We start from the raw sequence: 24,414 nt of genomic DNA, 5'->3' as shown, positions 1-24,414 counted from the left end.
TGTTTCGTGGAGGTGATGATCATGAGGAAACAGTGACGCTAGCGGCCGTTTCGGGAATTGCAACAATTCCCATGATGCAATCGTCCGACTTCCACGTCCCTTGCGAGGCGCAGCTCGCTCGATGAACGTTACGGAGAGGCCAGAGTAATGAGTTACTGTTCTTGAAAACCGAGTGCGATTTAAACGCAAGGCTGAATTGCGTAACGTGTGTTTTTAGAAAGAAAAAAAACCCCGATCCGTACAAAATGCATTTGAATCGGTCTGCATTTTTTTTTAAACACGCTAGCATTCGATACCTCCGAAATGCATCAGACTTGAGCGATTTTTGAAAAGTGTTTATTCTTACCAATGCACAGATCCAAGCAGTGAAACAAACTCACGTCCATAACAATGTCATACAAATATCATTACAAAATTTCTACAGTACAATATATATTCTTTGCATGATCCAAAATATCTGGTGGCCCCTAAAAATGATCACTTTCTGTATTTTAATCTTTCGTTCAAAATCAGGTTATAAAATAAAAAGTCGAAAAAAAGAAAAATCGCTATAAATTAAATCGCTCTCGGACCAGAAAAGGGAGCTTTTGAGCAAAGTTTGACTTCGTTATTACATTTTCTTCATTTCCACACATATATAACTATACAAGCGGTCTGGGGCGGGGACAAAACACTTGCATTTTTTTTTTTTTTTTTACATTTTGTACTTCACAAAAAAGAAAACGAGCCGAAAAATTAAAATCGTTAAAAAGGTAAAACCATTAGATTCATTACTGTGCAATCTCCGAGTTTCGTGGCCTTATTCATTCCCCCGACCCCCTCAAAAAAAACAACAACTCAAGTTTAACTTCAAGGCGTTACAGTATATACACTGCATTTATATCTCATAAATAATGAATGTTCACATACATGAAGGGCCAGTTACTTCCATGTTATCCCTACGTGAAGTATCCTATTGAGTGTCTACTATCGGATATCTCCTCTAAATTACAAAAAAAATTTTTTTACATTCTTTTACAAGGAGACATATTGACAAAAATATGCCTGTTAGAAAGGATATTTACCAGCAGCTGAATGGATTACAGTTAATTGCTCTATTATTATGAAACACGGGAGCCTGAACAGCAGGGAAAGGCATACATAAAAAAAAAATAATAAATAAAAACAAACAAACAAAAAAAAACACAACAGTAAACATACCTCCTGAGGTCTCTACAACGTAAAATATTCAAGTAGAAAATTACAACACATAGCAGCATTCATAAGTGTAAGACGACACACTTAACATTCATAATATCTGCCTACATCTCGTCTCTTTGTTCTTTTCGGGGTTTTTTTCCCAGTCAGAAAAAAAAAAAATCGAATAAAAAAATCTGACTTCTCTTAAATGTAAAACAGCTGGAATGTGACAGACGAACCCGAGAAAATAAGAAGACATTGCAGAAATACACCAGCACAACACGGACTCACAAACACCTGACAATATCCCGCGGCTTTGACCTCTCGGCGGCTTCGGGTTCGAATCCGGAACTCGGGACTCGAAAGAACCGTTGGCTTCCAGGCGAGTGCGAACATCGTCGTGTTTGATACCGACATCCTCGCACCCTGGGATACGTTCGGGCATTTTAAGGCTCGCTAATATTCACACGAGGGGACACAAACACTGCCTCCACGAGCACTGAACTGTCCAGGATCATACACGACACAACATGGGGCGTTTCTTTTTAAAAACTTCATGCGGGGGTAACGAAACTAAAGTCACAAAAGCAATACGTGGATGGAAAACGCGTCACCCGTCGTGTATGTGTGGAAGAAAAACGCGTTGTTGAAACTAGTCTGTGTGAGGGGTGCTAGAGAAACGGATCGCTCACTGGGCCACCGACATGCACAAAAATCAAACGACTAAACATCCAGATTAACCCGATCGGTCAAAAGAGATATCACAAGCATCTTCAAAAAAATCATGCTCTGAGCAAACGAAGCAAAAAAAGAAAGAAAGAAATCGCCGGCGTCTCAAAAATCGAACAAAATGTGTGTTTAGGGTTCACTCGTTTGGATCCATGTCGATCAGGAAGTGAGGAACGATAAAGCCTCGTACGGAGCAACAGTTTCAGACATCCTTGCCGTGTTCCCTCTCACTTTGTGCATGCTAACTTAATTTACCATGATGAATTATATATATTTATATATATATATATATATATATATATATATATATATATATAAAGTAAAAAATAAAATGATTGAGAGTTTTACTCCTTCAAAACCCTTCACTATCGATGATATGAGAGGACTTACATTTCTAGAGTTACGCTGCGTTACCGTTTTAGACGGAGCCCCTAAAATACGGTACGTTTTTAGCATTTACTGTCTTTAAACGTTTGCCGTCTACTGCTGTGCGTAGCTGGCGCACGAAACACGGTCTGCACACTCTCATGCGGTCGAGCTATACCCTACATCACCCCATGCATAGGACTTGCGCTTTGCGTCCAGGTTGAGATTTATGTCACACCCACCCCTCTAAACGGTACGGTCCAGAAAAGAAATAAATGGGGTTTTTTTTAAGAAGCTTTCTCCATGCACTTTCCCGTGAATTCAGGAGTGCAACACTACAGAGTTTACGCGTATCTTCGTTTTTTTTAACCCCTGGATGTCCCGTTACATTAAGTGCCCTGGTGAATGAGCGCTAACGTATTTAGTTTTTTGCCCTCACGGCTGATTGTTATGACATGATGAAAAAGCTTTCTTCCCTATTTTGGTTTGGCTTGGCGAGGTGTCGTCGACTAGCGCCTCAGCTAACACTTCCCTCCCACCCCGTCTGCAGGGGGCCGGCGGGCCGTATGGCTCCCACCCCTGCTAGACCACCCTTCCCCCCAGGTAAAGGGCAACGTATGCCCTGGGTATCAGAGGTTCCCGTCCTCTCCCGAAGTGAATAAGCTGCAGAACAAGAGAGAAAGAAATCAGATTAGAATGATTTCACACGTACGGCTTCATTAGTAATGGCATCGCTGAGATGCTAAATGTTTTGTCATTAAGGCTGTATCTATTTGATTAAAGGTTTCATTTAAAATAATAATTTTCCTCCATTTTAGCATACCTAAAAATACCATTTATTCCTATGAAGCAAAGCTGAATTTTCAGCATCAATGCTCCAGTCTTCAGTGTCACGTGATCCTAATGTTATAAATATTAAAATCGATATTGAAAACTTGTGCTGATTAACAATTTTGGGAACTGTGATACTTTTTTCAGGATTCTGCATTTATTTATTTAGAACAGTGTTTATTTATAGTATAATTATAGTAATTTTAATTTTTTTAAAGAAATTAATACTTTTATTCAGCAAAGATGTATTAAACGCATACAAAATAGTACTAAAGACCTATAGACTGTTTCACAGGCGCACGCGCATGGCCCCAAGTTAATTTTCATTTCATCCTGCACACAAGGCAGCGTTTGCGATCTCAAACCTCCATTTCTTGCGATTAAAGCACCTCCTGCCTGCAGAGAGTGAATCTGCATTTTTAATAAATCGGTCTGATTTACACAGCAGAAATATTTTGCCTGTTATCTTGTTATCTGCTATTGGGCGGCACAACTATTTCAACGCTGATGATAAATCAGCATGTTAAAATGATTTCTGAAATGTTACACTGAAGAGTGGAGTAATGATGAAAGTTCAGTCCTGCATCACAGAAATGTATTTTAAAGTGAGTCGAGTCACATATATTTATAAAGTGCCTTTAACAATACAGACTGTGTCAAAGCGTTTTACAAACAGAAAAATAGTGTGTCGATGTAAAAATGAAAAGATTAAACGCTCAATGAAAGACATTTCATTACTAAATTCAAATATCTGTGGAATCATGTCCATTGGAAATGAAGTGTCCCTAGTATATTAATATATCAGGAAACCAATATAAGAAATAAGAATATTTCAGAATATTATTTTTTTCTGTGTTTTTGGTCAAATAAATACAGACTTGATGAGCGTAAGAGACTTTTTCTCTTCAAGAGAGAAAATTTCAAACTTGTGTGGATATCAGTAACATGTAACAATAACGATTATTTAAGGTTCATTTATTAATCTAATTTAAACAACAATAAAGTGTTAGGCTATGTTACTATTATAACATACACTGTACGTATTTAGCATTTTACTGTGCACGCATTTTCTTTTATATAATGGAGTTTCTAACAACTGTTGCTTGTTAGAAACTGAATGCTTGAATCCGAGTGCATTTCGCACGAACATAAAAATCAGGCAGAATCATCAAAACAGATTGGCTAGCTCAGAAAATCCCACGGAAAAGTACCTCTTCAATCAGGTAACATCTACACCCCATAGAAGGCTGCAAGTCTTTCTTTGAGTGGAAGAGGAAACTGGTCAGAAAAGCGTCTCCAATTCTCGTCTCCAACCTGGTTCTTAAACCCATGCAATATCTAACAAGGAACACACACTTGAATATGAAGCACGTATCCATAATCATAAACTTGAAGCTTTTTCCCAATTCACAGACTGGCAGAAAACATTTTATACAGCGCTCTCTACCTTATAGAACATTTCTCGAAGATCGTCTTTTGGGTTCATCCAGGATGCTACAGCGTCACAGAAAAATATAAAGTCCTACGAAAACGGTAAAGAAAACAGAGAGGGTGGTTTTTCAATTGTCGAAGCACTCTGAGAGACGACGGCGAGAATAACGTGTCGTACCTGCACCACGCCACCAGGGTTGACCGTGATCATGGTGCAGATTCCTCTGAACGCAGAGTCTTTCTCTTCATTGTCTCTTATATTGCGAAGAGAGGTGCACCTAGTGAAGGGAAGAACCAGTTTTCAAATAACAAGCCTGTGCGGTTAGTTCGCATGTGGATAAACACACAATCAACACAATATCGTGACTACCACCTCAGAGCACCTTGAGCGAGACTAGCAAACGTTTTAAAAATCACAGAGATCGGTCAATCGAGAAACACAAATTGGTCTCTTTATAAAGAAAACCTTCTCTTGTTGAAAGCAAAAAGTAGTTTGTTGTCAGTGACGATCTCGTACTATTCATTTTTTTCGTTATTGTTAATATTATTTGTTCTTAAATCGCATCCTTCTTTAGCAGTTATGGACATTTATAAAGATCTTTAAAGAGCTTTTTGTAGAAAAACAACCTACTTGCTTGAATTCTTTGTAAGACAAATACAATGTCTATATAGCACCATGTATTCTGTCACGTACTAGTTTATAGCGTTAAACTAGTGCAAATTTTGGGGCAGGCATTCTGGGATTGAAACATGCTGCTAGAAGACTCCGCATCTAATGGGGAGAAGAAATGCTTTTCCATTTCTCTTCATTTTATCCACTTATCTAGCGCTTCCGTTTCCTGAAACCAGCAAGCATTTGATATTACCCCATGCACTCGATTAGTAGTTAGATAGCGACAATAAAAAGACGAAAACAGAAGTGAAAACTGAAATAAATCAATTGAGAATACATGAAGGTGCTACTGAGGCAAATTAAACGACAAGACCTAGAGGGACAGGGTTAGTCACATGGTTGGCAATGATTTAGACTGAATCATACAGAACAGAGAGAAAGGTAGAGCGAAAGAAAGGGACGCCTTCTCTCGAATGTCTTGAACAGGCTTTGTCTTTTTCACGATGGGGAATCGGAATAATTTATGCTTTGTTTGCGAAATTCTGGCTGCGTCTATACTAGCGTTAGGCGTGAAGAAAAGCAGGAGCCTTTTCAAGAACACCGGGACAAGGTTTAGAGAGAGAGAGCGAGAAAGTAAGAGAGAGAGAGAGAGAGGAAGAGAGAGAACCATAGGGAGAAAAGCCAAAGATAGACAGAAAGAGGAAATGAATGAAATAAAAGATTGAATAATACACACCAGGGTCTTATAAACTGCTGTAGCATGGGTGCCACCTCTTGAGGACAAACGTAACCAAGACGACCAATTGTTATTGCTAAGGTAACGCAATCACGGTTATACAGCACCAAACGCCAACCAAGACATGAGCGAATGAGGGGGGGGAGGAGAAAACAAAAAGAAACAAACAAACAAACAAACAGACAACTCAGAAACAGAACTCAACAGAATCTGTGTATGAGAATAAACACAAGATTTCACTAGTGCTCTTCACAGCCCCAGACTACAGGGTCAAATGTAAAATATGACACTAAAAAAAACATAGATCTCGTTTAAGGGAGGAGTCTTAGAAAACACGGTTTCCTCTACAGCTCAGAGTTACAGAGAAACGCTACGTTCTTGTTTCAGATTGGCGCCAGGCAGATCCGTGTAACGCTCATGTGTGGCTGCAATATAGTGCATACTCCTATCCCCAAAACCCCAGTATCACAGGAATAAAAAAAAAAAAATCTTGTTTTCTAAGATTTTCTCCCTTAAACTCACAAAAATTTCTTCAGTAGAACAGAAAAGTCTTGTCTTTCTTTCTGTCTCTTTTGTTACATTAAGAAATGCATATTACGCCAAGCGAACTACATGGAGAGGACTAGATTCCACCGGGATCTTAAGAGGCACAGAGGAGGGAGACCTAAGTTTAAGAGACACAAAACTATGCAACATTCTCATTAAAGACAGGCATTTATGAACAGTCCAATGAGACATGCAGAAAGCAGATGATTGGCTCATTAGAGAACGCAGTTCAGTGCAGGATGAGCTGATTCAGAGTCTGAAACACAGTCAAGCGGTGTTCGCCGTTCTTCTATTCATTAGCAATTAAATCAAATACTCACAAATTCAACATAAACTCAACGTTAGAACAATAATGGCGTAAAACCTGCACTATAGAAGAGATACACTACTGTTCAAATGTTTGAGGTGTGTAAGATGTTTTCATGTTTTTGCAAGAAGCCTCTTATGAAAAAAGAAATATTGGAATATTTTTATATTTTATATTTTTATAGCTTTTTTTTAGCAGCCATTACTCCCAAATGTTGATTTGGTGCTCAAGAAACATGTATTATTATCATAATCAATGTTAAAAACCCATGTGGTGCTTAATATTTTTTGTGGAAGCGTGATATTTTTACATATTTAGGTGTAAAATATTTTTTTAAAAGTCTACATTGTTACAATTCAATTTAATATATTCTTGCGGATTAAAAATATGAATTGTTTCCTTTAAAAAAAATCTTAACCCAATCTTATGAACAGTAGCGTGTTAATAGACTCAAACTTAAAACTGACTAAAATGGTCAGTATGGATTTGCCTACGCCACATGCTTGCTTCAAAATTTAAAAAAGGACTTTGCAACATCAATAACGAAGACATCAGCAATCCTGCATCAAACGTTAGCCGTCCTTAACTAAACAACATTCAACATCTATTGGCAGATATGCATTCACATTGAAAAAGAAAAGTAAATAAAACAACAGAAATAAATCGACAAACAGGAACACATCTACAAGTACCCTTGTTTCTGTGGGAGTATGTTATGAGCATTACACTTCACCCTCATTTAAAAAAATAAAATAAAATAAATAAAATTAAAAAAAAAAATCAATGTCGGCAGCCATTACGGCTCAGGCTAGAGCTTTTAATTTGAGCAGTCCAATCAGAGTGGAGTGTAACTGGGAAATAATTTGCGAGGTACAGGTGCTATACATTCATCTAAACACCACAAAACAGATTTAGATCTGAGTTTAGGCTTTTTCTCGGAATTAAATGGGGGAAAAAAAAGACTATTTAAAGGCAAAAATGTTCAAAATCAAAGACAGCAGGTCTTAATATTCCTCTCAAGGTTGGTTTACATTCGGCATCGTTTATAACATCTCACTGACTGATGCTTGTAACCTCATTACAGTGAACAACTGGCTAACATAGAACTCACTGTTTTATTAATCCACTTCAGTCAGTACCACGGCTGGACGGTTACAAGGTCTGTTACATTCATATATAAAGAGAGGTAACTGACTTGGCATAAAATTGCCCCTATTTTTATTCATTACCCAGCCGCCCAGAATACTGTGCAAAAAATTTTGACATCAAGTATTTATCAAACCTTGTAAGGTCCACTTCCTGGAGTTTGAATGGAGATTAATAAGCACTGCGGAATGGGGATCGGGAGAGTTTGGGAAAAGGATAGGGCGGAAACCTCTTGTGAGGGGTCAGCCTGGTCTAGCACCCCTCAGATGGTACCTGTATTCTCCAGCAGCGTCTTGGGTGTGTTGGGTCTGTTTATGATCTCCACGAGCTGCTGTAAAACCATCGGGACGTACGGCTGCATCTCAGAACCTGAGCAGAGAGAGGCAAGCAGCGCTTTAACCTTGAAGGCACGATGAAACGTACTTACTAACCGAAGACGATGATGAAACTCTCACCCATTTGAATGGATATTTCTCCAATGGCCCATGTCGCATTGTTGCAGACTGATATCAACTCCGGATTCAGGTTTGTGCCTAGGATAGGCATGAAGTTAGCTAGAGAGGAGAGATTAGCACAAACAAAAGTTTAAGCGCATGAAGGTCAACATGGAGCGATTCAATTGAGAAAGTGTGTATGTTTTAAGTGCATACCGATGCAAGGTTTGACATGCTGGAAGCAGGCTTTGGTCAGATCTCCCAACAGAGCGAAAGAACTCTGCCGAACCTCTGGCATCTTATCCTACAGCCATCAAAAGATTAGCACGGCGGCGTTACGTTTCTCGTCAGCAAATACGTCGTTTTTGGAGTTTGCCTTATTTGCATTTCTCGCAATTCATCTGCAGCAGGCAGATTCAAATGTGCTTCTGTGCACGTGTATATTAAACGGCAAATCCGAAGGGATGAAATACATTATACATAGACGATGTTGTCTTCTCCGCCTCAGTCGTTACCTAGATACAGCGGCAGACAGCTGCTGCTAATGCTCACCGAGGAACTCGTGTTGACTCAAACACACGGTGGCACAGACCCAAAAATGTTTTTAACGCTGAATGATAAGAAATGTTCTTCAGCAGAAAATCAGCATGTTACAATGATTTCTGAAAGGTCGCGTGACACAGAAGACTGAAGTAATGGCTGGAATTTATTACATATTAAAAAAATATTTTCTTATATGTGACCCTGGATCACAAAACTTGCCCGGATGCATTTGCAGAAGTAGCCAACAATACATTACACGAGTCAGAATTATACATTTTTTAACCATTTTCTAACAAGATATTTAGTAAATATCCTATCAGAAATTTATCAAAGCTCAATTTCTGATTAGTAACATTTTTTTTGCACCCTCAGATTCCAGATATTCAAATATTTGTATATCGGACCATACATCAATGGATTGAGCCTTTTTATTTAGCTTGATGAACCTTGCCACTGTTTTGTGGTCCAATGCCTTGCTATGCACTGTAGTTACCTGCATGCACTGGTACATGAGAGTGAGAATGTTGCTACGGGCAACTAGCTGTTCGATGTTCCCTCCAAGACCCTCTGCTAACCCGCTGAGCAGATCCAGAGCCACGATCATGAAATCTTTATCAGGAGCTTCGTAAAACTCAGGCTGAGTCTGGTGGAGCTGTAGAACGGAGAAAGAGACCATTAATCACTTTTGATTTTAAATTTGTGATTTTTTACACCTCAATTTTTTTTAAGCAGAGAGATAAGAAGGTGTGTGTGTAATTGTATAGCTTCTTACCACGGCCTGAGCGAGTGTTTTCTGGACCAGGTTGACACAGCGCTGGTAGACAGGTTCACAGTATGGCAGGAAGCCGCTCTGCAGGGCAGTGGCCACAGACGAGAGACACTGAAAGAGGAATGAACATAAAATGAAATCCATCAGGTACACACACTGACATCTGAATCAGAATACTACTCATATTTCCTGTAAGTGGATTTTTTTTTCCTGAAAGTGGATAAATGTTTTCAGAATTCTTCAGAAAAAACAGCATTTATTTAAAAAAAAGATTTTGTAAGGATGTGTAAAAACATGCTCGCTGTCACTTTTGATTGATTTAACGTCTCCTTCCTGGCTAAAAGTATTACTTACCTTCCTATAAACCCATTTTTTAACGGTATTTCACATAATTGAAGTGTTATACAATTACCTCAAGCAAAGGAAAAAGATCTTTATCTTCATCCTTTAGCTGGTTCCATTTTTGAATCAATGGAGGCATCAGCATCTGAATATATTCCTGTACACAAAGCACACATGTACTGTAGTCATGCATGCATTTATCAGACATACACAGTTAGTTACTTAAAAAACAATCCAACATGGCGGACGAAGAGAATTATTTTATTTATTTTGCAATTACAAATAGGTCTCTGTAAATAAAACCGATTACCAAAGCAGTTTTTTTTTCTCTTTACAATAAATACTGTGAATTTCCACAAGTCATACGACCTTTAAAATATAAAGATGCTTGTGTGCATTTGACTGTGCAATTACCGGTTTGTTGAGATGGTGACCCACAGAGTCAGCCAGAGTCCCAATGGCGTCATAGAGGATGAGAAGGTTCTTGTGCTGGTATTTACCGAAAGCAAAAACCAACGTGTCCAAAATATAAGCGAGGTACGGCACCAGCTCAGTGCAAGCCTCCTCTTCCAGGGTAGCAAAGGCACTGTGGTACGAAAAGCCAAAGATTAACAGAGATCAAAGCTAAATCAGGTAACAAATGTTCTAGATGGCATGCATACACGTATGCTTCCAGCAGCACAGAAGTGTGACGCGTGCTCACCTGCAGGCGGCCTCTTGGACACGCTTGTTGCTGTCAAGTATCCGTTTGAGCAGTTCAGTCATGAGCGGTTTGAGGTAGATGTCGGGGGGCTGGCTAACAACCCAGTGTGCGTAGCGGCTTAGAGTCCAGCAAGTGATGGATCGAACCAGCGCCTTCTTGTCAGACAGACACTGTACCAAATGAGGAATCAATTCTGGCAAGTAAGGGATCATTCCCTGCATACAGCCTAAAGCAAAGAAAGAAAAATATATACAGAATTATAAAAGCACCTAATATATTAATATAACAATTCTAATTAACTGAAACTTGATGTTTTGTTATTTTATTTACAAGGTTACTTACAAGATTAATTTTTTTTTTTTAATCACGATAAATGCAGAATTTTTATTTCAAGTTTTCACGACCTTTCACGAAGTTTGCTCCAAAGTGAAAGCTGTAGACACCAGACCAATTATTGTGTATTGTGTTTTAAACCACTCTTTATGGTCAAAACATGACAAACGCTTCACATTTTAGAATATTAAGATAATCTCTGATGCATCCTGCCATTAAAAAAATGAGGCGAGAGGATAAATTTCAAATGAGTAGCGCTGTTTTTCAATCGTTATCGATTTATTCACCCAACACTAAAGTATATGAACCGGTTCCGTTGAAGATACGTTTGTATTTTGAAATAAATACTATTATTTCATTCATCAAAGATGCGCTAAATGTATTAAACATGACAGTGATGGTAAACGTTTCCACATATTTCTGTTTCAAATAAATACCGTTTTGAAATTCATATATAAAATTTTTGGACGGTAGTGAACGTTTGTCCCGAGTTTCCCATTTTGGACGCGAATGCTTATGCATTACATGATGGGCTCATGAGAAATTTTTCCATACCTTCAGCGATGGCTCCCAGTACGAGTATGCCAGACTCTTTAATAAGCCACTCTGGATGAAACAGTAGTTCTTTCAATAAAGGGAGAATATGCAGCAGCAAATCGTCTCTGAAAACATTCGCCAGGACGTCTAGCGCAGCAGCAGAACATTTCCCTAAACGCACGGGAACAGATAAAGAAGACAACGACTTGATGTACATCCATTTTAAAGAAGTCGTGGACTGTGTCCGTGTCATTTTTAAATACGGTTTTCTTACTCAAGTTCCAATCGGAGATGGTTTCGTCATCATCCAAATCATCTTCGTCATCCTCCTCTTCCTCGATGGAGTCTCCCCCCTCGTGTTGTTGGGCCACAGTGCGTGAGCGATGAAACCTGGGGCGAATGTCCTGCTCGTTGTCCGGGATTGCTTCGTCCTCTTCGACATCACCCTGGAAATCATTCATATATTAAGAGATTGGCACAAACCTAAAATAATTTTTTTCCTGCATCATCAAAATACTAATGTATTCTTTTAAAAGGCTTTCTGTATTTATTTAGGTAAACAGGCACTTTATAACGCTGTAAAATATACTCAGATATGGAAAAAAGCTATTAATTTCACACGTGCTGTGTTTATGAACTAAAAAAAAAAAAAAAAAAAAAAATCACAGCTGATTAATTTAGTATGTCTTACTTTTTATTTGCATATTAGCATATGAATACACATACAAAAAAAGCTTTCAAACCATATATAGAAACTGACCTTCAACAAGATTATGTCAATGTCAGAGTACTTCATTCCATTCACAAGAACTGGTGTTAATCTGCGGAAAAAAAAAAAAATGCACGACTGATCTTGATAATAATCAAATAAACACGCATAATAAATAACTCCCGTACAGTTGCTGAACCGCACGTGAATTTATGTCGTCGTTTTTTTTTTCTTTCTTTTAATCAAAAGGACACCGTGTGTTTGCACATGCTCACTTAGGCAGGTGTCCGCACAGAACCTCTTTACACACAGGCTGCTCGGCGAGCGTGAGCCAAAATTCACAGGCCTCCAGAGCGACATTTTCATCCTGATCTTGTGTCCTCTGCAGCATGTACTGAAAAAAACGAGAGGGGTAGTATAGAAACGAGGAGCATAAAAACATCGGCCCTTATTCACGAGACAAGAACGGAGCATATTTTAAAAAGTCATTTTCATAACAACCACCAAAAAGCCCCCGAACGTAACGATACTTTACGCACAGAAATAGATTTTCCTTGCGTTTCATGAATCGGACTCACTTTTGCCAAACGAGTTAAAGTAAATCCACAAGAGGCTGCTCTTGCTTCACTTTGCCTCTCTGAGATCTGCCCACGTTTATCAAAAAGCCTTTACTAAGTAGAGAAAATCAAGATCAAGGTTCTTAATTTTGATGCAATCGTGCAACAGCGATCTAACCTCGATGATGTTGTGCATGTGAGGAAGGAGACGGTCCAATCTGACTTCCAAGAGCATGACTAAAGCTCTGCACACATTCTTCCTCACTTCGGGCTCCTCATCACCTGCCAGTGCGAACAGGTTCTGCGGCACAAAGACAAAAATATGTTCATTTCTCAGAATCGAATGATGACACAACTTAAACTGGCATTACAGTTCTGGGATGTGGAATAATGAGGCGGAGTAAATCGTAACAGCAATTTTTCGTTTTTGGGGCGAAAGCTGGTCGGTTTGACAGGTGGTACCTCGATGAAAGGGTCTATGTGCAACATCAGGGCCTGTGTTCTGCTGATGATGAACTGGTTCACACAGGCAATGGCATGAGACCTGCAACAGACAACAAGCACCGTACATAAATAAAGAAAACAGAAAACGGCCACCCCATTGTAATTATGACTTGCAGAGACAATTTTCAAATAAGGTCCGCAGACATTTTCATCTGTTTTTTTATCTTTATATGCTCTATCCTCCACATTACGAATAGACACGCCCCTTACTGCTGATTGGCTACGAGTTTCGTTTTGGTATTTGGGCTGAAAAAGTGTCTTTGAAAAATTGCTTACCCTTTTTTTTACAATGTAAAATAATTTTTAATAATTGTTTTTTCTGTGCATATTCATTATCATGACATATCGTATTACTAAATACGGTACATATATAAATATAAAAATAAAATAAATATACAGTACACACACACACACAAAATGGAAACAAAAACAGTACTGATTATTTCGTAAACAGTACAGCACTAGAAACTGCGTGAACTAAGGTAGCTTGGTGGTATTGCATCTTAACACTGGACGTCAAAGACAATGCATTGTGCAGCTGCTAAATAAGATTAGATAAGACAAAAAAAAAAACCTCAAGATGGAAGTTTTTTGGAATTGGAAAAAAGGGCAGGGAGTTAAACAGCTGAGAAAGAAAACATGTGTAACAGTATATTGGAGCCGAGCAGCTCTTAAAGTGAAAGCAGCCTAATATTCCTGCTGTCTGACCTTCATGTTCAAATTTCTAACCGCTCTTTATTTATATAGCTTTTTGTCCTATCGCTTGTCATATGTTTCTTATTCTTATTTAATCACTGACTTGAAGTAGTTTTTTTTGACTAGCATTCTTTGTGATATTGACATTGAATTATGAAATGTCTACCGTATGAAAGATTTTTACATAGCATAAAGACCAAAGATACTATAATCACGATCTTTGCCGTCTAAATCATATTGGATTTTGATCATTTAGCCTACTCCTATCTGATATCGTCACAGTCCCCGTCTAAATCGATTAGTTACAAGCACCACTTCCCCACCGTTTCAAAGATTTGTGCTCCATTAGGGAACGTAGGTTGATCTCACCTGATCTTGGGGCTACTGTGCTTGAAGAACTGCAGAAACTTGGGGATCATCACGTTGAGCGGTCGGTCCAGCATGTCGCTGTCCAGGATCTCAGCAGAGTCCTCGCAGATCTTCTGCAGAGCTCCAAAAGCCCCCTGAAAAGACAAACAGCGGGAATGCAGCACGTGCAAAATCGTACAAATTTCCCCTCCTCGTGGAACAACCTCGCATTTTTAATCTGGAACACTTCTATAACAATCAATCAAACGGACCTAACCATTCGTGACTGTCACACGGTGACACTGAGGCCTTCGGTCCATTTCTATTTTTGGCCTGACGTGCAGCCAGTGCTGCTGAAAAAATAAAGTTGAATACTTTTGTCGTTGCCTCAAGCGAACAGCTGGCTCATGGACTGCGTACACTGAAGGTGACATGCAGATTTAATGCAAAGCAGACGGCCGAAAACAGCTGCGGGTTTAAGTAAAGCAGAACATGGGAAATACTGGAGGGGAAGCCATGGCAGAGATAACATGATAATACTGAATTAACCGGACAGTAAAGCATACAAGGATGCAACTCAACATTTAAACCACAACTTAAAGGAATAGTTCACCTTCAGTTGCTGGTCTCCATTGACTTCCATAGTGTGGAAAGAACACTGTGCGAGTCAGTGGAGACCAACTGAAGGTCAACTACCCAAGACACAAGAAATAAATGCTAACAACTGAAACCGTCACAGAAATAATGTGGGTTTCTTGGTCGATGCTCTGTTCAGTAGGCTATGAGCCATGAGCTTCATAGGCTTATTATATAAAACACAGAGACAAAAGGTTCAACAGGAAAGCTAATAGTACTAGTAACATACTACTATTATTAACTGCACACTTTATGAGTCACCCTGGATAAAAGCAACTGCTAATTGAATAAAAGCAAATGTAATGTGATAAATTCATTCACTGCTGCAAAATATCACCAAAAAGATAGAGAACAATGCCAGACCCCAGCAGCTGAGGGACCCACCCAACACATCAAGCTTCCTCCTGTTCTCACAGATACTCCACCTGTAAGAAATCTAATCAGGTCACGAGCACAAACGGCGCCGTGGCAACGAGCTGTCTGGCTCGGCTGTCGCTATGGCAACTGTCTCCACTGTCAGCTTGTTCTTGGTTGGAGATGGCACATTCTGAGCTAGAGAGCTTAGAGAAAATAACAGAGGAGGTCTCCGGTCAAAACACCCCAGGCTATAACAACAGCTAATCTCCATGTATCTATCCGCCTACCTAGCTACTTTTTGCAATGTCTGTTTAATGCTAAATTATCTTTTGGCAGTAATTTTTGGGCTAAATTTGAAATGTGATTAATTTGCGAGTAATTAGATAAATTAATTGCCACATAATGTAATTAATAAAAAAAATTTGAATGTCTTACCAACCCTAAAAAATAAATAAATAAATGTGTGTATATATATGTATATATGTGTATATATATATATATATATATATATATATATATATATATATATATGTAAATATTTTCAAAACACTTACTGTAATGTACGTGTTTATATTTATTTTATATAATTATATATAAAAAGTGTGTACACGCATATGTAAACAAAATCTTTTATTTTGGATGCTTAATTATTTCACAGCACTAACTAAAACAACCAATAATAATAATAATAATAATAATAATAATATAATAATAATAATAATAATAATAGTAAGTAAAAAAAAAGTGTCAAGCACCAAAATCTTCATTTTGCATATAATATCTGATAAAGCAGCGTTTGTGAATGAAGCGCTGCTTTGTGTACAGCAGTTACCAGGGAAACCTCCATCTCTTATTATCTGGGATTTTATTAAATAATGAAATTAACAGCATAATTACCTTTTGATTTATAAAGCAACTATTTAGGCAAAACAACTTTCACAACAAACAACGGCCTTTGGTCAGACTAGCTGTACAAACACCACATTATTATACCTTCATACGTTTTTATGTCATATATCAGCCAATGTGGGCTTGTGGTCGCTTTAAGGAAATAAACTATGATTCAAAAGGTCAGGAACATCTTAACCACACAAACAACGAAATATATGTCATCCCTGCAAATTAAACCCATTACAGGGAGCATAAGCACTCTATGCCCAAGCTAAAAGAGTCATCCCTGACATTCTGGAAATGTCTCTCAACTTCTTAAGACTTCATATAGCAATATGAGGACCCACATACCATAACCAAAGCAGAGGATCACAGCGGTTGATGGATGCTCTTTCTCACACACACACACACACACACACACAAAGTGCAAAGCTAGGTTGTCTGCTACTTATGTTACCACTTATGTGTCTTCAGAATTAAACTAATGACCTCGTTCAAAGTTCCGTAAAGCCAAGTCAATCTTGTTAATGCTCCTTGTTAAAATGCATTGATATACCTTCATCTAAATTATGTCAAAAATATATTTTAAATAACCAATACAAATTTTCCAAATGGCATTTCGCTTTAGACCAAATAAAACTAAGACAGAGTAATTTTACGCATTCAAAAAGTTAACGTACGGGGTAAATTAACTAATAAGGCATGTTATGACCTTAACGTTTCCTTTAATCATTTCTGAGTGGTCCATCTCCTTCTCTTTGTAATGTCTCTGGCCTGGCACTCAGTGTGAGCTAGAGGTGAACATTCATGGCTGCAGAGGACCGACTTACGATTCTCTTGCTCAGCGTGCCATCTGAAGACAGCGAGGGTGTGCAAGAGTTTCCTCAAACACACTTTTGATGTAACTGCATTTTTCGGGCGCATACACACTACTACTAATTATAGATGCATATTCTGTGCAGTCAGACCACATGCTGTCTGAGGATTTGCCGATCACTACAGGCAAGAGGGTGTGACATTCCACACACACCCCAAGAAATGTAATATGCGTGTAATCTGACATCAAAAATAAGAAAAATTATTTGTAATACCATAAAGAGTAAGATCTAGAGGTAATTCGTACAAATAAAATGCATCTATTTCTTTATACTGACCAAGACTGTATATATTCATTTCAAAATACTGTAAAAACTTTCAAAAGATTTTGTGGGATTCCTCAATACTTTTGATCAAACTAATAAATTTTTTCTAAATTAAAAATATTAGCTTTAAAAAAAAAAAAAATCTTGCTGCCCCCATTTCTTAACAGAAGTGTGTAGTTAAATAAACATTACACTATAGGTTTTCTGTTTTGATAAATATTTACATAAATTACGATCAAATTATAATCTGAATTTTAGAAAATGTACTTTATATATTTACCTAAAAAAAAAAAAAAAAAAAAAAAAAAGTACTGATCTTCACATATCTATTCCTCTATTTATTCCATGAGCTTAATTTGCGGGTTTAAACTGGTCCCATTTACTTTATGTTCAACGGGGGGCTTCTGAAGAGCACTGCGCACTTCACGACGCAGTCTGAAAGCGTGCACCATCTCTAGACGCGTCTATGATCAGTTGTGATCACATCTGATCTCCGCAGTAGAAAATAACTGACCTCAATCTGTGCTAACAAGCCTGCTCAAGAGTCTCGCAGTCACAGAGGGCACAGCACACGCTCCGCACACACTCCCGAGTTCACAGGCTCGTGTGTGGGTGTAAGAGACAGAACTTACTTAACCACTCGAGAAGACGGGAGTGTGTTAACCGAGGGTTCACGGCCCTGCGCGTCTGCTCATTCCGAACGAAAACGCTGCCCGGGAAGCTGAAGAACTCGCGACGTTTACAAATCAGCTCCGTATTTTACCGGCCAAACGCCCAAAATGCAACATGGAAGCAGGTTTGTGTGCGCACAGATATATGTACCGATCCAATGCCAAGACTTCACCTTCTTAGCCTCGAGTCCAGATGCTCGGGGCTCAAGGAGTTTTACATGCTTGAATCAGCAAAACACATTTATCCAAATGGATGCTTCTGTTTCTGTGTAGATGAACAGTGGGGGCTGAAGCCTGGCTCTAAATGTGCATATATAAAATGATAGGGGTATTTTTGAATTGCATGATTCACAATCATTTCCCGAATAGTGATCATCCTTATCCCCTTGTTAGTGGAGACCTGAGTGAGCAGAGCACGTGCGTGTAATGATTTAGTCGTTTTCAATGCACTTGTCAAAGGGAGAGCTGTAATTTCTTCATTAACTTCAGCTGGGATGTTCCCGTGACAACGAACGCAGCACGATGTGTGTCAGCAGTTGCTGTTTTAATTTAATAAATGTATTTTTATTGTTGCAAATAAACTAACATTTTATATTTTAAAATGTTTTTAATATATATTAAAAATAAAAAATAAAATAATTAAAAAAAAAATATATATATATATATATATATATATATATATATATATATATATATATATATATATATATATATATATATATAAATAATAATAATTAAAATATATATATATATATCATTTTTATTAAATGCATAAAATGTTTATAAAAGGTAAGTTTTTCCTTGTATAAGCATTTTATGTACTTACAGAATTTATGTAAAAAAAATTCAATACATTACAATACTTCTGATGAACAGAAAGTATAAAAACACCTATTTGAAATAGAAATCCTGGTAATATTGCTAATTTTTTTCTTTATAAAATTTCTTATTTCTTAATTTTCTTAAATTAGCTGTTTAATAAGGCTATGCTGTACGACATAAGCACGCAAGCTGTGATTATATTCCAGCGTGGTGAAAACACCTACGGGTTTTATGAAAACGATTTGACCCAAGACTAGCGATTAGTAATTACTACACATCGATTAAACAATTAAGATTTTACATCAAACAATCTTCAGTGAAACTTTGACTTTGATAATTTAACATCCTGCCAAGCAGAGTGACCACCCCGTGGAGGCATGCTGCGACGCGCAAACATCACCAGAACTCAGCTGTATCGCCGAGGGCTCAGAAGATGACGCTTTGAACTAGGCCTACACTACGGTTTTAGACAATGAGTCAGCAGCATGCATCATCTCACAGATCCACTTAGAGGGACAAAGAGAGAGAAACATGAGATAATGCGATGAGAAGAAACATGAGAGAGGAGAGAAAGGACATCAGAAAGTAAGTGTGTGTGTGTGTGTGTGTGTGTGTGTCTTACTTCACAAGTGTTATAGTCCTCTGAGTCCAGCAGTAAACAGAGTTTAGGTAGAAGCTCCGGCCAGTTCTGTAACTCCCCTTTAGAGGCTATAGTTGTGATCAGAATACCTGAAGAACATAAACATATGCATAAAAATGCACCATTCGGACCAGCCTAAACCGCCAGAAACAAACATTTACACGAAAATCAAGCTGTTATGCAAATGTGATATCATATTCTTTCAAAACATCGTAATGTATGGACAAATTATACTCAGTTCTTCGCTATATTAATGGCTGCGTGTGAAATAAACAAAAAGAGGAGGATATATTAAGCTGTGTTTTGTAAGATGCCTAGCACAGAATCAGAGCAATGCATTTCATTCTAATCACAATCATAAAAGGCTACTAAAAAAACTAAATAAAACACACACCCTGTATTCTCAAACAGAGTCAATAAATGATCTTACTTCGAAAGCCACATACAGAACCCCGAAGGCATAATATTGTTTGTCATGACGGCAAAAGCTGTGGCTCAGAGCCAGAGAGAAAACGCTTTGTCGGTCCATACTAACCCACTGTGGCTCTAATGAGCGGCGAGGAGTCTCCGATGTTTTGCAGGCACTCATTTTTGATGAAGTCAGACACACCGTTTGGGAAGTTCTGGTAATGGGCCTTAACGTTGTTCTTCAAAATGAGACCGCTGAGAGACCGAGTGGGCTCGTCTGCGAGAAAAGAAGGATGAAACGCTTCACTTTTAGACCGGGTAGAAAATACAGCCCTGGGCCCGAGACGCACAGCATTAAAGGAAAGAAATAAAGAATCGAACCGCTATAGAAATGGTCACAATTAGACTAAAAATACAAAAGATATTCAAAACACCGCAAAAAAAAATTATTAAATTAAATGTGATTAAATGATGTAAAAATATGTTGCTTTAAAAAGTGCTCGAAAATAAAATATTAAAAATTATGTAAAAATATGTAAATCTATAATTCTATCATAAATAACAATACAATATTAGGCACCAATAAAGTGTTGTTTTAACAAACAAACAAAACAAAATTGCAGCCAACACATAAAAACGAAAATATTACTGTTGAGCCCTAAACTGATTTGGTGGATGCTTAATAAAGAACATCCTGTTTTTAAATAAATGTGTGTAGTATAATATAATAATTAAGAATAATCCATTTTGAAAAATACATAAAACTGCAGCCAAAAAAAGAAGAAAAGTCTTGAACCGATCGAGTGCTATTATATTATATTATATTATAATACATTATTAAACCTCAGTTGGACCAAGTTTTTACACTTTTTACACAAAATGTGTTTATGGAAAATCTTTTGCTCGAAATAAATAAATGGAAAACCATTCTTATTGTTGAGCTCTGCACCGGTCTGGAGGACGCTAAATAAAGACCCTTCTGTTTTTACAACGGACCTCGGGCTAAATCGGGGAAAAAGAGACAGAAACACTGGTGGACGAACTAGTGTTTTTTCTAAGCGTGTTCTGTGACCTGGGGCTTGACAGAGGACACGGATTCAAAAGGTCAGCACAGCTAAGCTCCCAGTGCACTTGACAGATTACCACTGACCTGAAGTCACAGCACCACTGAGACTAAACACCACCTTCTGCTCGCCCCGACTCCCTTCCCCTTACATCCAATACATTTTTTCTAGCAATTAGAATACAAGATGATCTCTAAGATCCACGATGCAGACCTACGATACAACTTAAAGGTACGACGCCGTCGCACACACGCTCGCTTTTGAAATCAAAGAGACCCCGGGTATCACTCCCGAACAAATCACATAACCACAATAAATGGCATCTCGAATTAAAGCTATAAATCGGGGTGTAATGCGATCAATTGCCGGCAGCATGCGCACCTCACCTTCTGTCTTCAGCTTTGTGAGCACAAATATCAGGTAGTTGTTGAAGTCCGGGTATTGATTGAGCTGCTCGAGTTTCTGTGGTGCACGTTAAGAAAAGGCGTACAGTGATAGAGGATAAGGCAGACGGCAGGGGAAACGGGTTTACAGTAACTTGCCAATACAACGATAACATAAAGCCAATGTAACAGCCATTCGGGTCTCACTTGGTGTCACTGAGAGGCCATACAGCTACAGAGAAAGTCAAGAGCTCATCTTTAGGTTAATCCATTTACTGGTAATTCAACAAAACACGACGCACCGGCTTATATTGTAACTGTAAATGTATGTGCATATCCATGTATGTACATAGTTTGTCTACATATATCCTGCTTGCGCATAACCATCTGTAAACCGTTCATAACTGTAAATTTCCCTTTCATAGACAATAGCAACCTGTATATTACGCTCTTAACGCATTCACCTGCAGTTTAATTTATACACATTTATATCTCCTGTACATATTACCTGTATGCGCGCTTGCAATTTATATTTATACCTGTATCCTGCGCTTGCTGCTTATTGCACTCCTGGTTAGACCTAAACTGCTCTTCGTTACCGTGCACTTGCACATGTGTAACGACAGTGAAGTTGAATCTAATCTAATATATCGCGAGTTCACCTAAACGCGCGTGGCATCTTGTCGCCTGCTCTGCTGCTGCACGCGACGGACACAAACGTCATCGTCTGCCACCGACACGCGTTACTCTCCCTTTATTAGGTGAAATAAAGACCGAGACATCAGACGCCTTTGTCCGAGCAGCATCTGATAACAAAACTCGCAGCTCCGCAGCCGGAGGTCCGTCGGCTCGTAATCAGCCCTATAACAATAAACCTACCTAAACGACATTTCAATATAGCGTCTCAAACGCCGTCCGATCCACATCTGGCACGCGAGCGTAACGTTAATCAGACCGGGTGGTTGTTTGTAAACTGTTGCGGGCACAGCTGGACCCGCCGTCCGATCTAAATCTTAAAGAGACAGCGCACCCAGAAATCACGGTTCTGTCATCGTTCGCTCACCCTCGGGTCTTTTGTTGATATTTCGAAAAACGACACGGTACGGAATGACACCAAACGGTACGGACACTCAATGCGTCTCGTTTTATTTCCTGACTCGGTCGTGGAGGTTAACGCGACGGTGAGTGAATAATAACGGATACTAATAATAACAGCTCACCGAATGACAAGACAGCGATGCCTGCTGACAGAACGCGATCGTATAACGATAAAACATCGACGAACACCCTCTTTTCGGACCTTATGTACGCGTTAGTAACGTTTAAGCTAATCACAGGCCAGCTGCGCCTTAGACTCCGCCGTTCCCCTTGTTCGCCGTCTTTCGGCTCTCTGGTAAAAAAAAAAGCGCGGTAAAGGATACTTGTTGGACGGATCTTTGCGTGGATGTGTCGGGGGACTGCGATTCCTTGAGCAGCTGTAAGATCTGCTGAAGTCCCTGCTCGTCGGGTTTCCACTGGCACTCCATCTTGTGTGGCTGGAGCTCTCTCTCTCTCTCTCTCTCTCTCTCCGTAGGCGCACAGATCTACACCCTTTCACATCAAATAACGGCCTCCACCTTGACCTTCAGCTTCAAGACCGGCTGTTATCGAGCGAAAGATCGGGGAGACGCCCGTGCGGGGGTTTACCGTGAACAGACCCGTGCGAAAGCGAGCGTGTTTCGCGGGCGTCGTGTCGCTGGTGACGCTAGGCTAGCTTACATACATGGACTCGGTCTGGTCCGGATCACCGCACATAGACGGCGATAAGCCTCCGCGCCGCGCCGCCCGCCGGTCCTAGCGCCTGCCCGGTCGCCGGCGGGATGGAGGGATTTGGCAGGGAAACCCTACATGTGACCCCAAAGAGCGCTGGCTTCGAGCCCGGCTAGCGGCGGCAGGGCATCAGACTTTTAATCTGAGGTTCCAGGGTTAAAGGAAGATTTTTTTATTCTGCCTTTTTGTGAAGTAGACAGGCACAGACAACGCAAAAATCAACTGTTGGGCTTTTTCATACTTTGTATACTGTACTGCTATATTTGCCATTAAATTAATTATACTATGTTATACTATATGTTCTTAAAAAAAAAAAAAAAAAAATATATATATGTGTGTATATATGTATATATGTATATATATATATATATATATATATATATATATATATATATATATATATATATATATATATATATATATATATATATATATATATATATATATATATATATATATATATATATATATATATATATATATATATGTGTGTGTGTATATATATATTATATTATATGTATACATAACACACACATATACATATATATATATATTTATATGCACATTTTATATATGCACACACACACTTAATGACTCTACAGAATAAATAAGTACATTATTGACCAATTATATTTAGAATTTAACGCTTTGTTGTAACTGAGCACTATGTAGTAAAAACGTTCACATAAAAAATAAATACATTTAAATAAATACGCAACACATACATATATAAACTAGTGTCTTCCTCTTAGAATATATTTAGCACATGGAGAAATAAACAAGATTCAGTGCAGGAGAATTATTAACACCTGCTCACTTCAGATCACATAAATTATCCTGAGTGTTGAGAACACAGAGGTTTGTACTTTCATCTGCTTTACTATTTTTCCTTAAATGGTCACTTTTGGCCTTGTGTTACAGATCATGAAAAATGCTACTTGCGATTTGATACACTTTCTGATTGCACCTCACTGTGGATCCGACAAAGGTTTCAGACCCGTAGCTGTATTCGTTTAATCATAGGATCAATACTTCCTTGTGATTACAACCTGTCATACAGTACCATAATATTGAGATCTGTAGCAGAGGAGTGTGTTTAGATGATGAAGAAGCACAATGTACATTTTATACAACAATTTCATCGTGAAAAATAAATAAGAGCACTGATATTTTCATTTGAGTCCATTGAAAAGGTAAAAGACTGAAAGCACAGCGCCCTCTACTGCTACAGT

General features: G+C 38.5%; 1 protein-coding gene across 2 annotated transcripts; it reads right to left on the bottom strand.

Annotated features, from left to right (window-relative positions):
• Positions 1-320: 320 nt before the first annotated feature.
• tnpo1 (transportin 1) lies at positions 321-23,305 on the bottom strand. 2 transcript variants are annotated; one of them, XM_043240419.1, is made up of 24 exons: positions 22,795-23,305; positions 21,377-21,452; positions 20,054-20,203; positions 19,501-19,607; positions 14,381-14,514; positions 13,274-13,355; positions 12,990-13,112; positions 12,530-12,648; positions 12,306-12,366; positions 11,820-11,991; positions 11,564-11,716; positions 10,676-10,901; positions 10,387-10,558; positions 10,043-10,129; positions 9,634-9,741; positions 9,355-9,513; positions 8,535-8,622; positions 8,340-8,438; positions 8,158-8,253; positions 5,886-5,961; positions 4,715-4,814; positions 4,553-4,627; positions 4,317-4,443; positions 321-2,937 (listed from the first exon to the last, which is right to left on the bottom strand). In XM_043240419.1, the coding sequence occupies exons 1-23, from the start codon at positions 22,897-22,899 to the stop codon at positions 4,336-4,338; spliced, it is 2,676 nt and encodes an 891-aa protein (XP_043096354.1). In that variant the 5' UTR covers positions 22,900-23,305; the 3' UTR covers positions 321-2,937; positions 4,317-4,335. The 2 variants fall into 2 exon arrangements, 1 of the variants encoding a protein (XP_043096354.1); XR_006251052.1 differs by lacking the exons at positions 321-2,937; positions 4,317-4,443; positions 5,886-5,961 and having other exon boundaries at positions 22,795-23,302.
• Positions 23,306-24,414: the final 1,109 nt, after the last annotated feature.

This window comes from Puntigrus tetrazona, chromosome 5 (assembly GCF_018831695.1).
Source record: "Puntigrus tetrazona isolate hp1 chromosome 5, ASM1883169v1, whole genome shotgun sequence".
NCBI lineage: Eukaryota > Metazoa > Chordata > Actinopteri > Cypriniformes > Cyprinidae > Puntigrus > Puntigrus tetrazona.
This window is presented reverse-complemented; position numbering and strand designations above follow the sequence as displayed.

Coding starts and splice junctions, on each gene's coding strand:
- tnpo1 (XM_043240419.1), bottom strand. CDS start 22,899: ATGGAGTGCCAGTGGAAACCCGACGAGCAGGGACTTCAGCAGATCTTA. Junction 12,367..12,529: donor CTGTGCGGACACCTGCCTAA/GTGAGCATGTGC, acceptor TTTTTTCCGCAG/ATTAACACCAGTTCTTGTGA. Junction 8,439..8,534: donor GCATGTCAAACCTTGCATCG/GTATGCACTTAA, acceptor TCTCCTCTCTAG/CTAACTTCATGCCTATCCTA.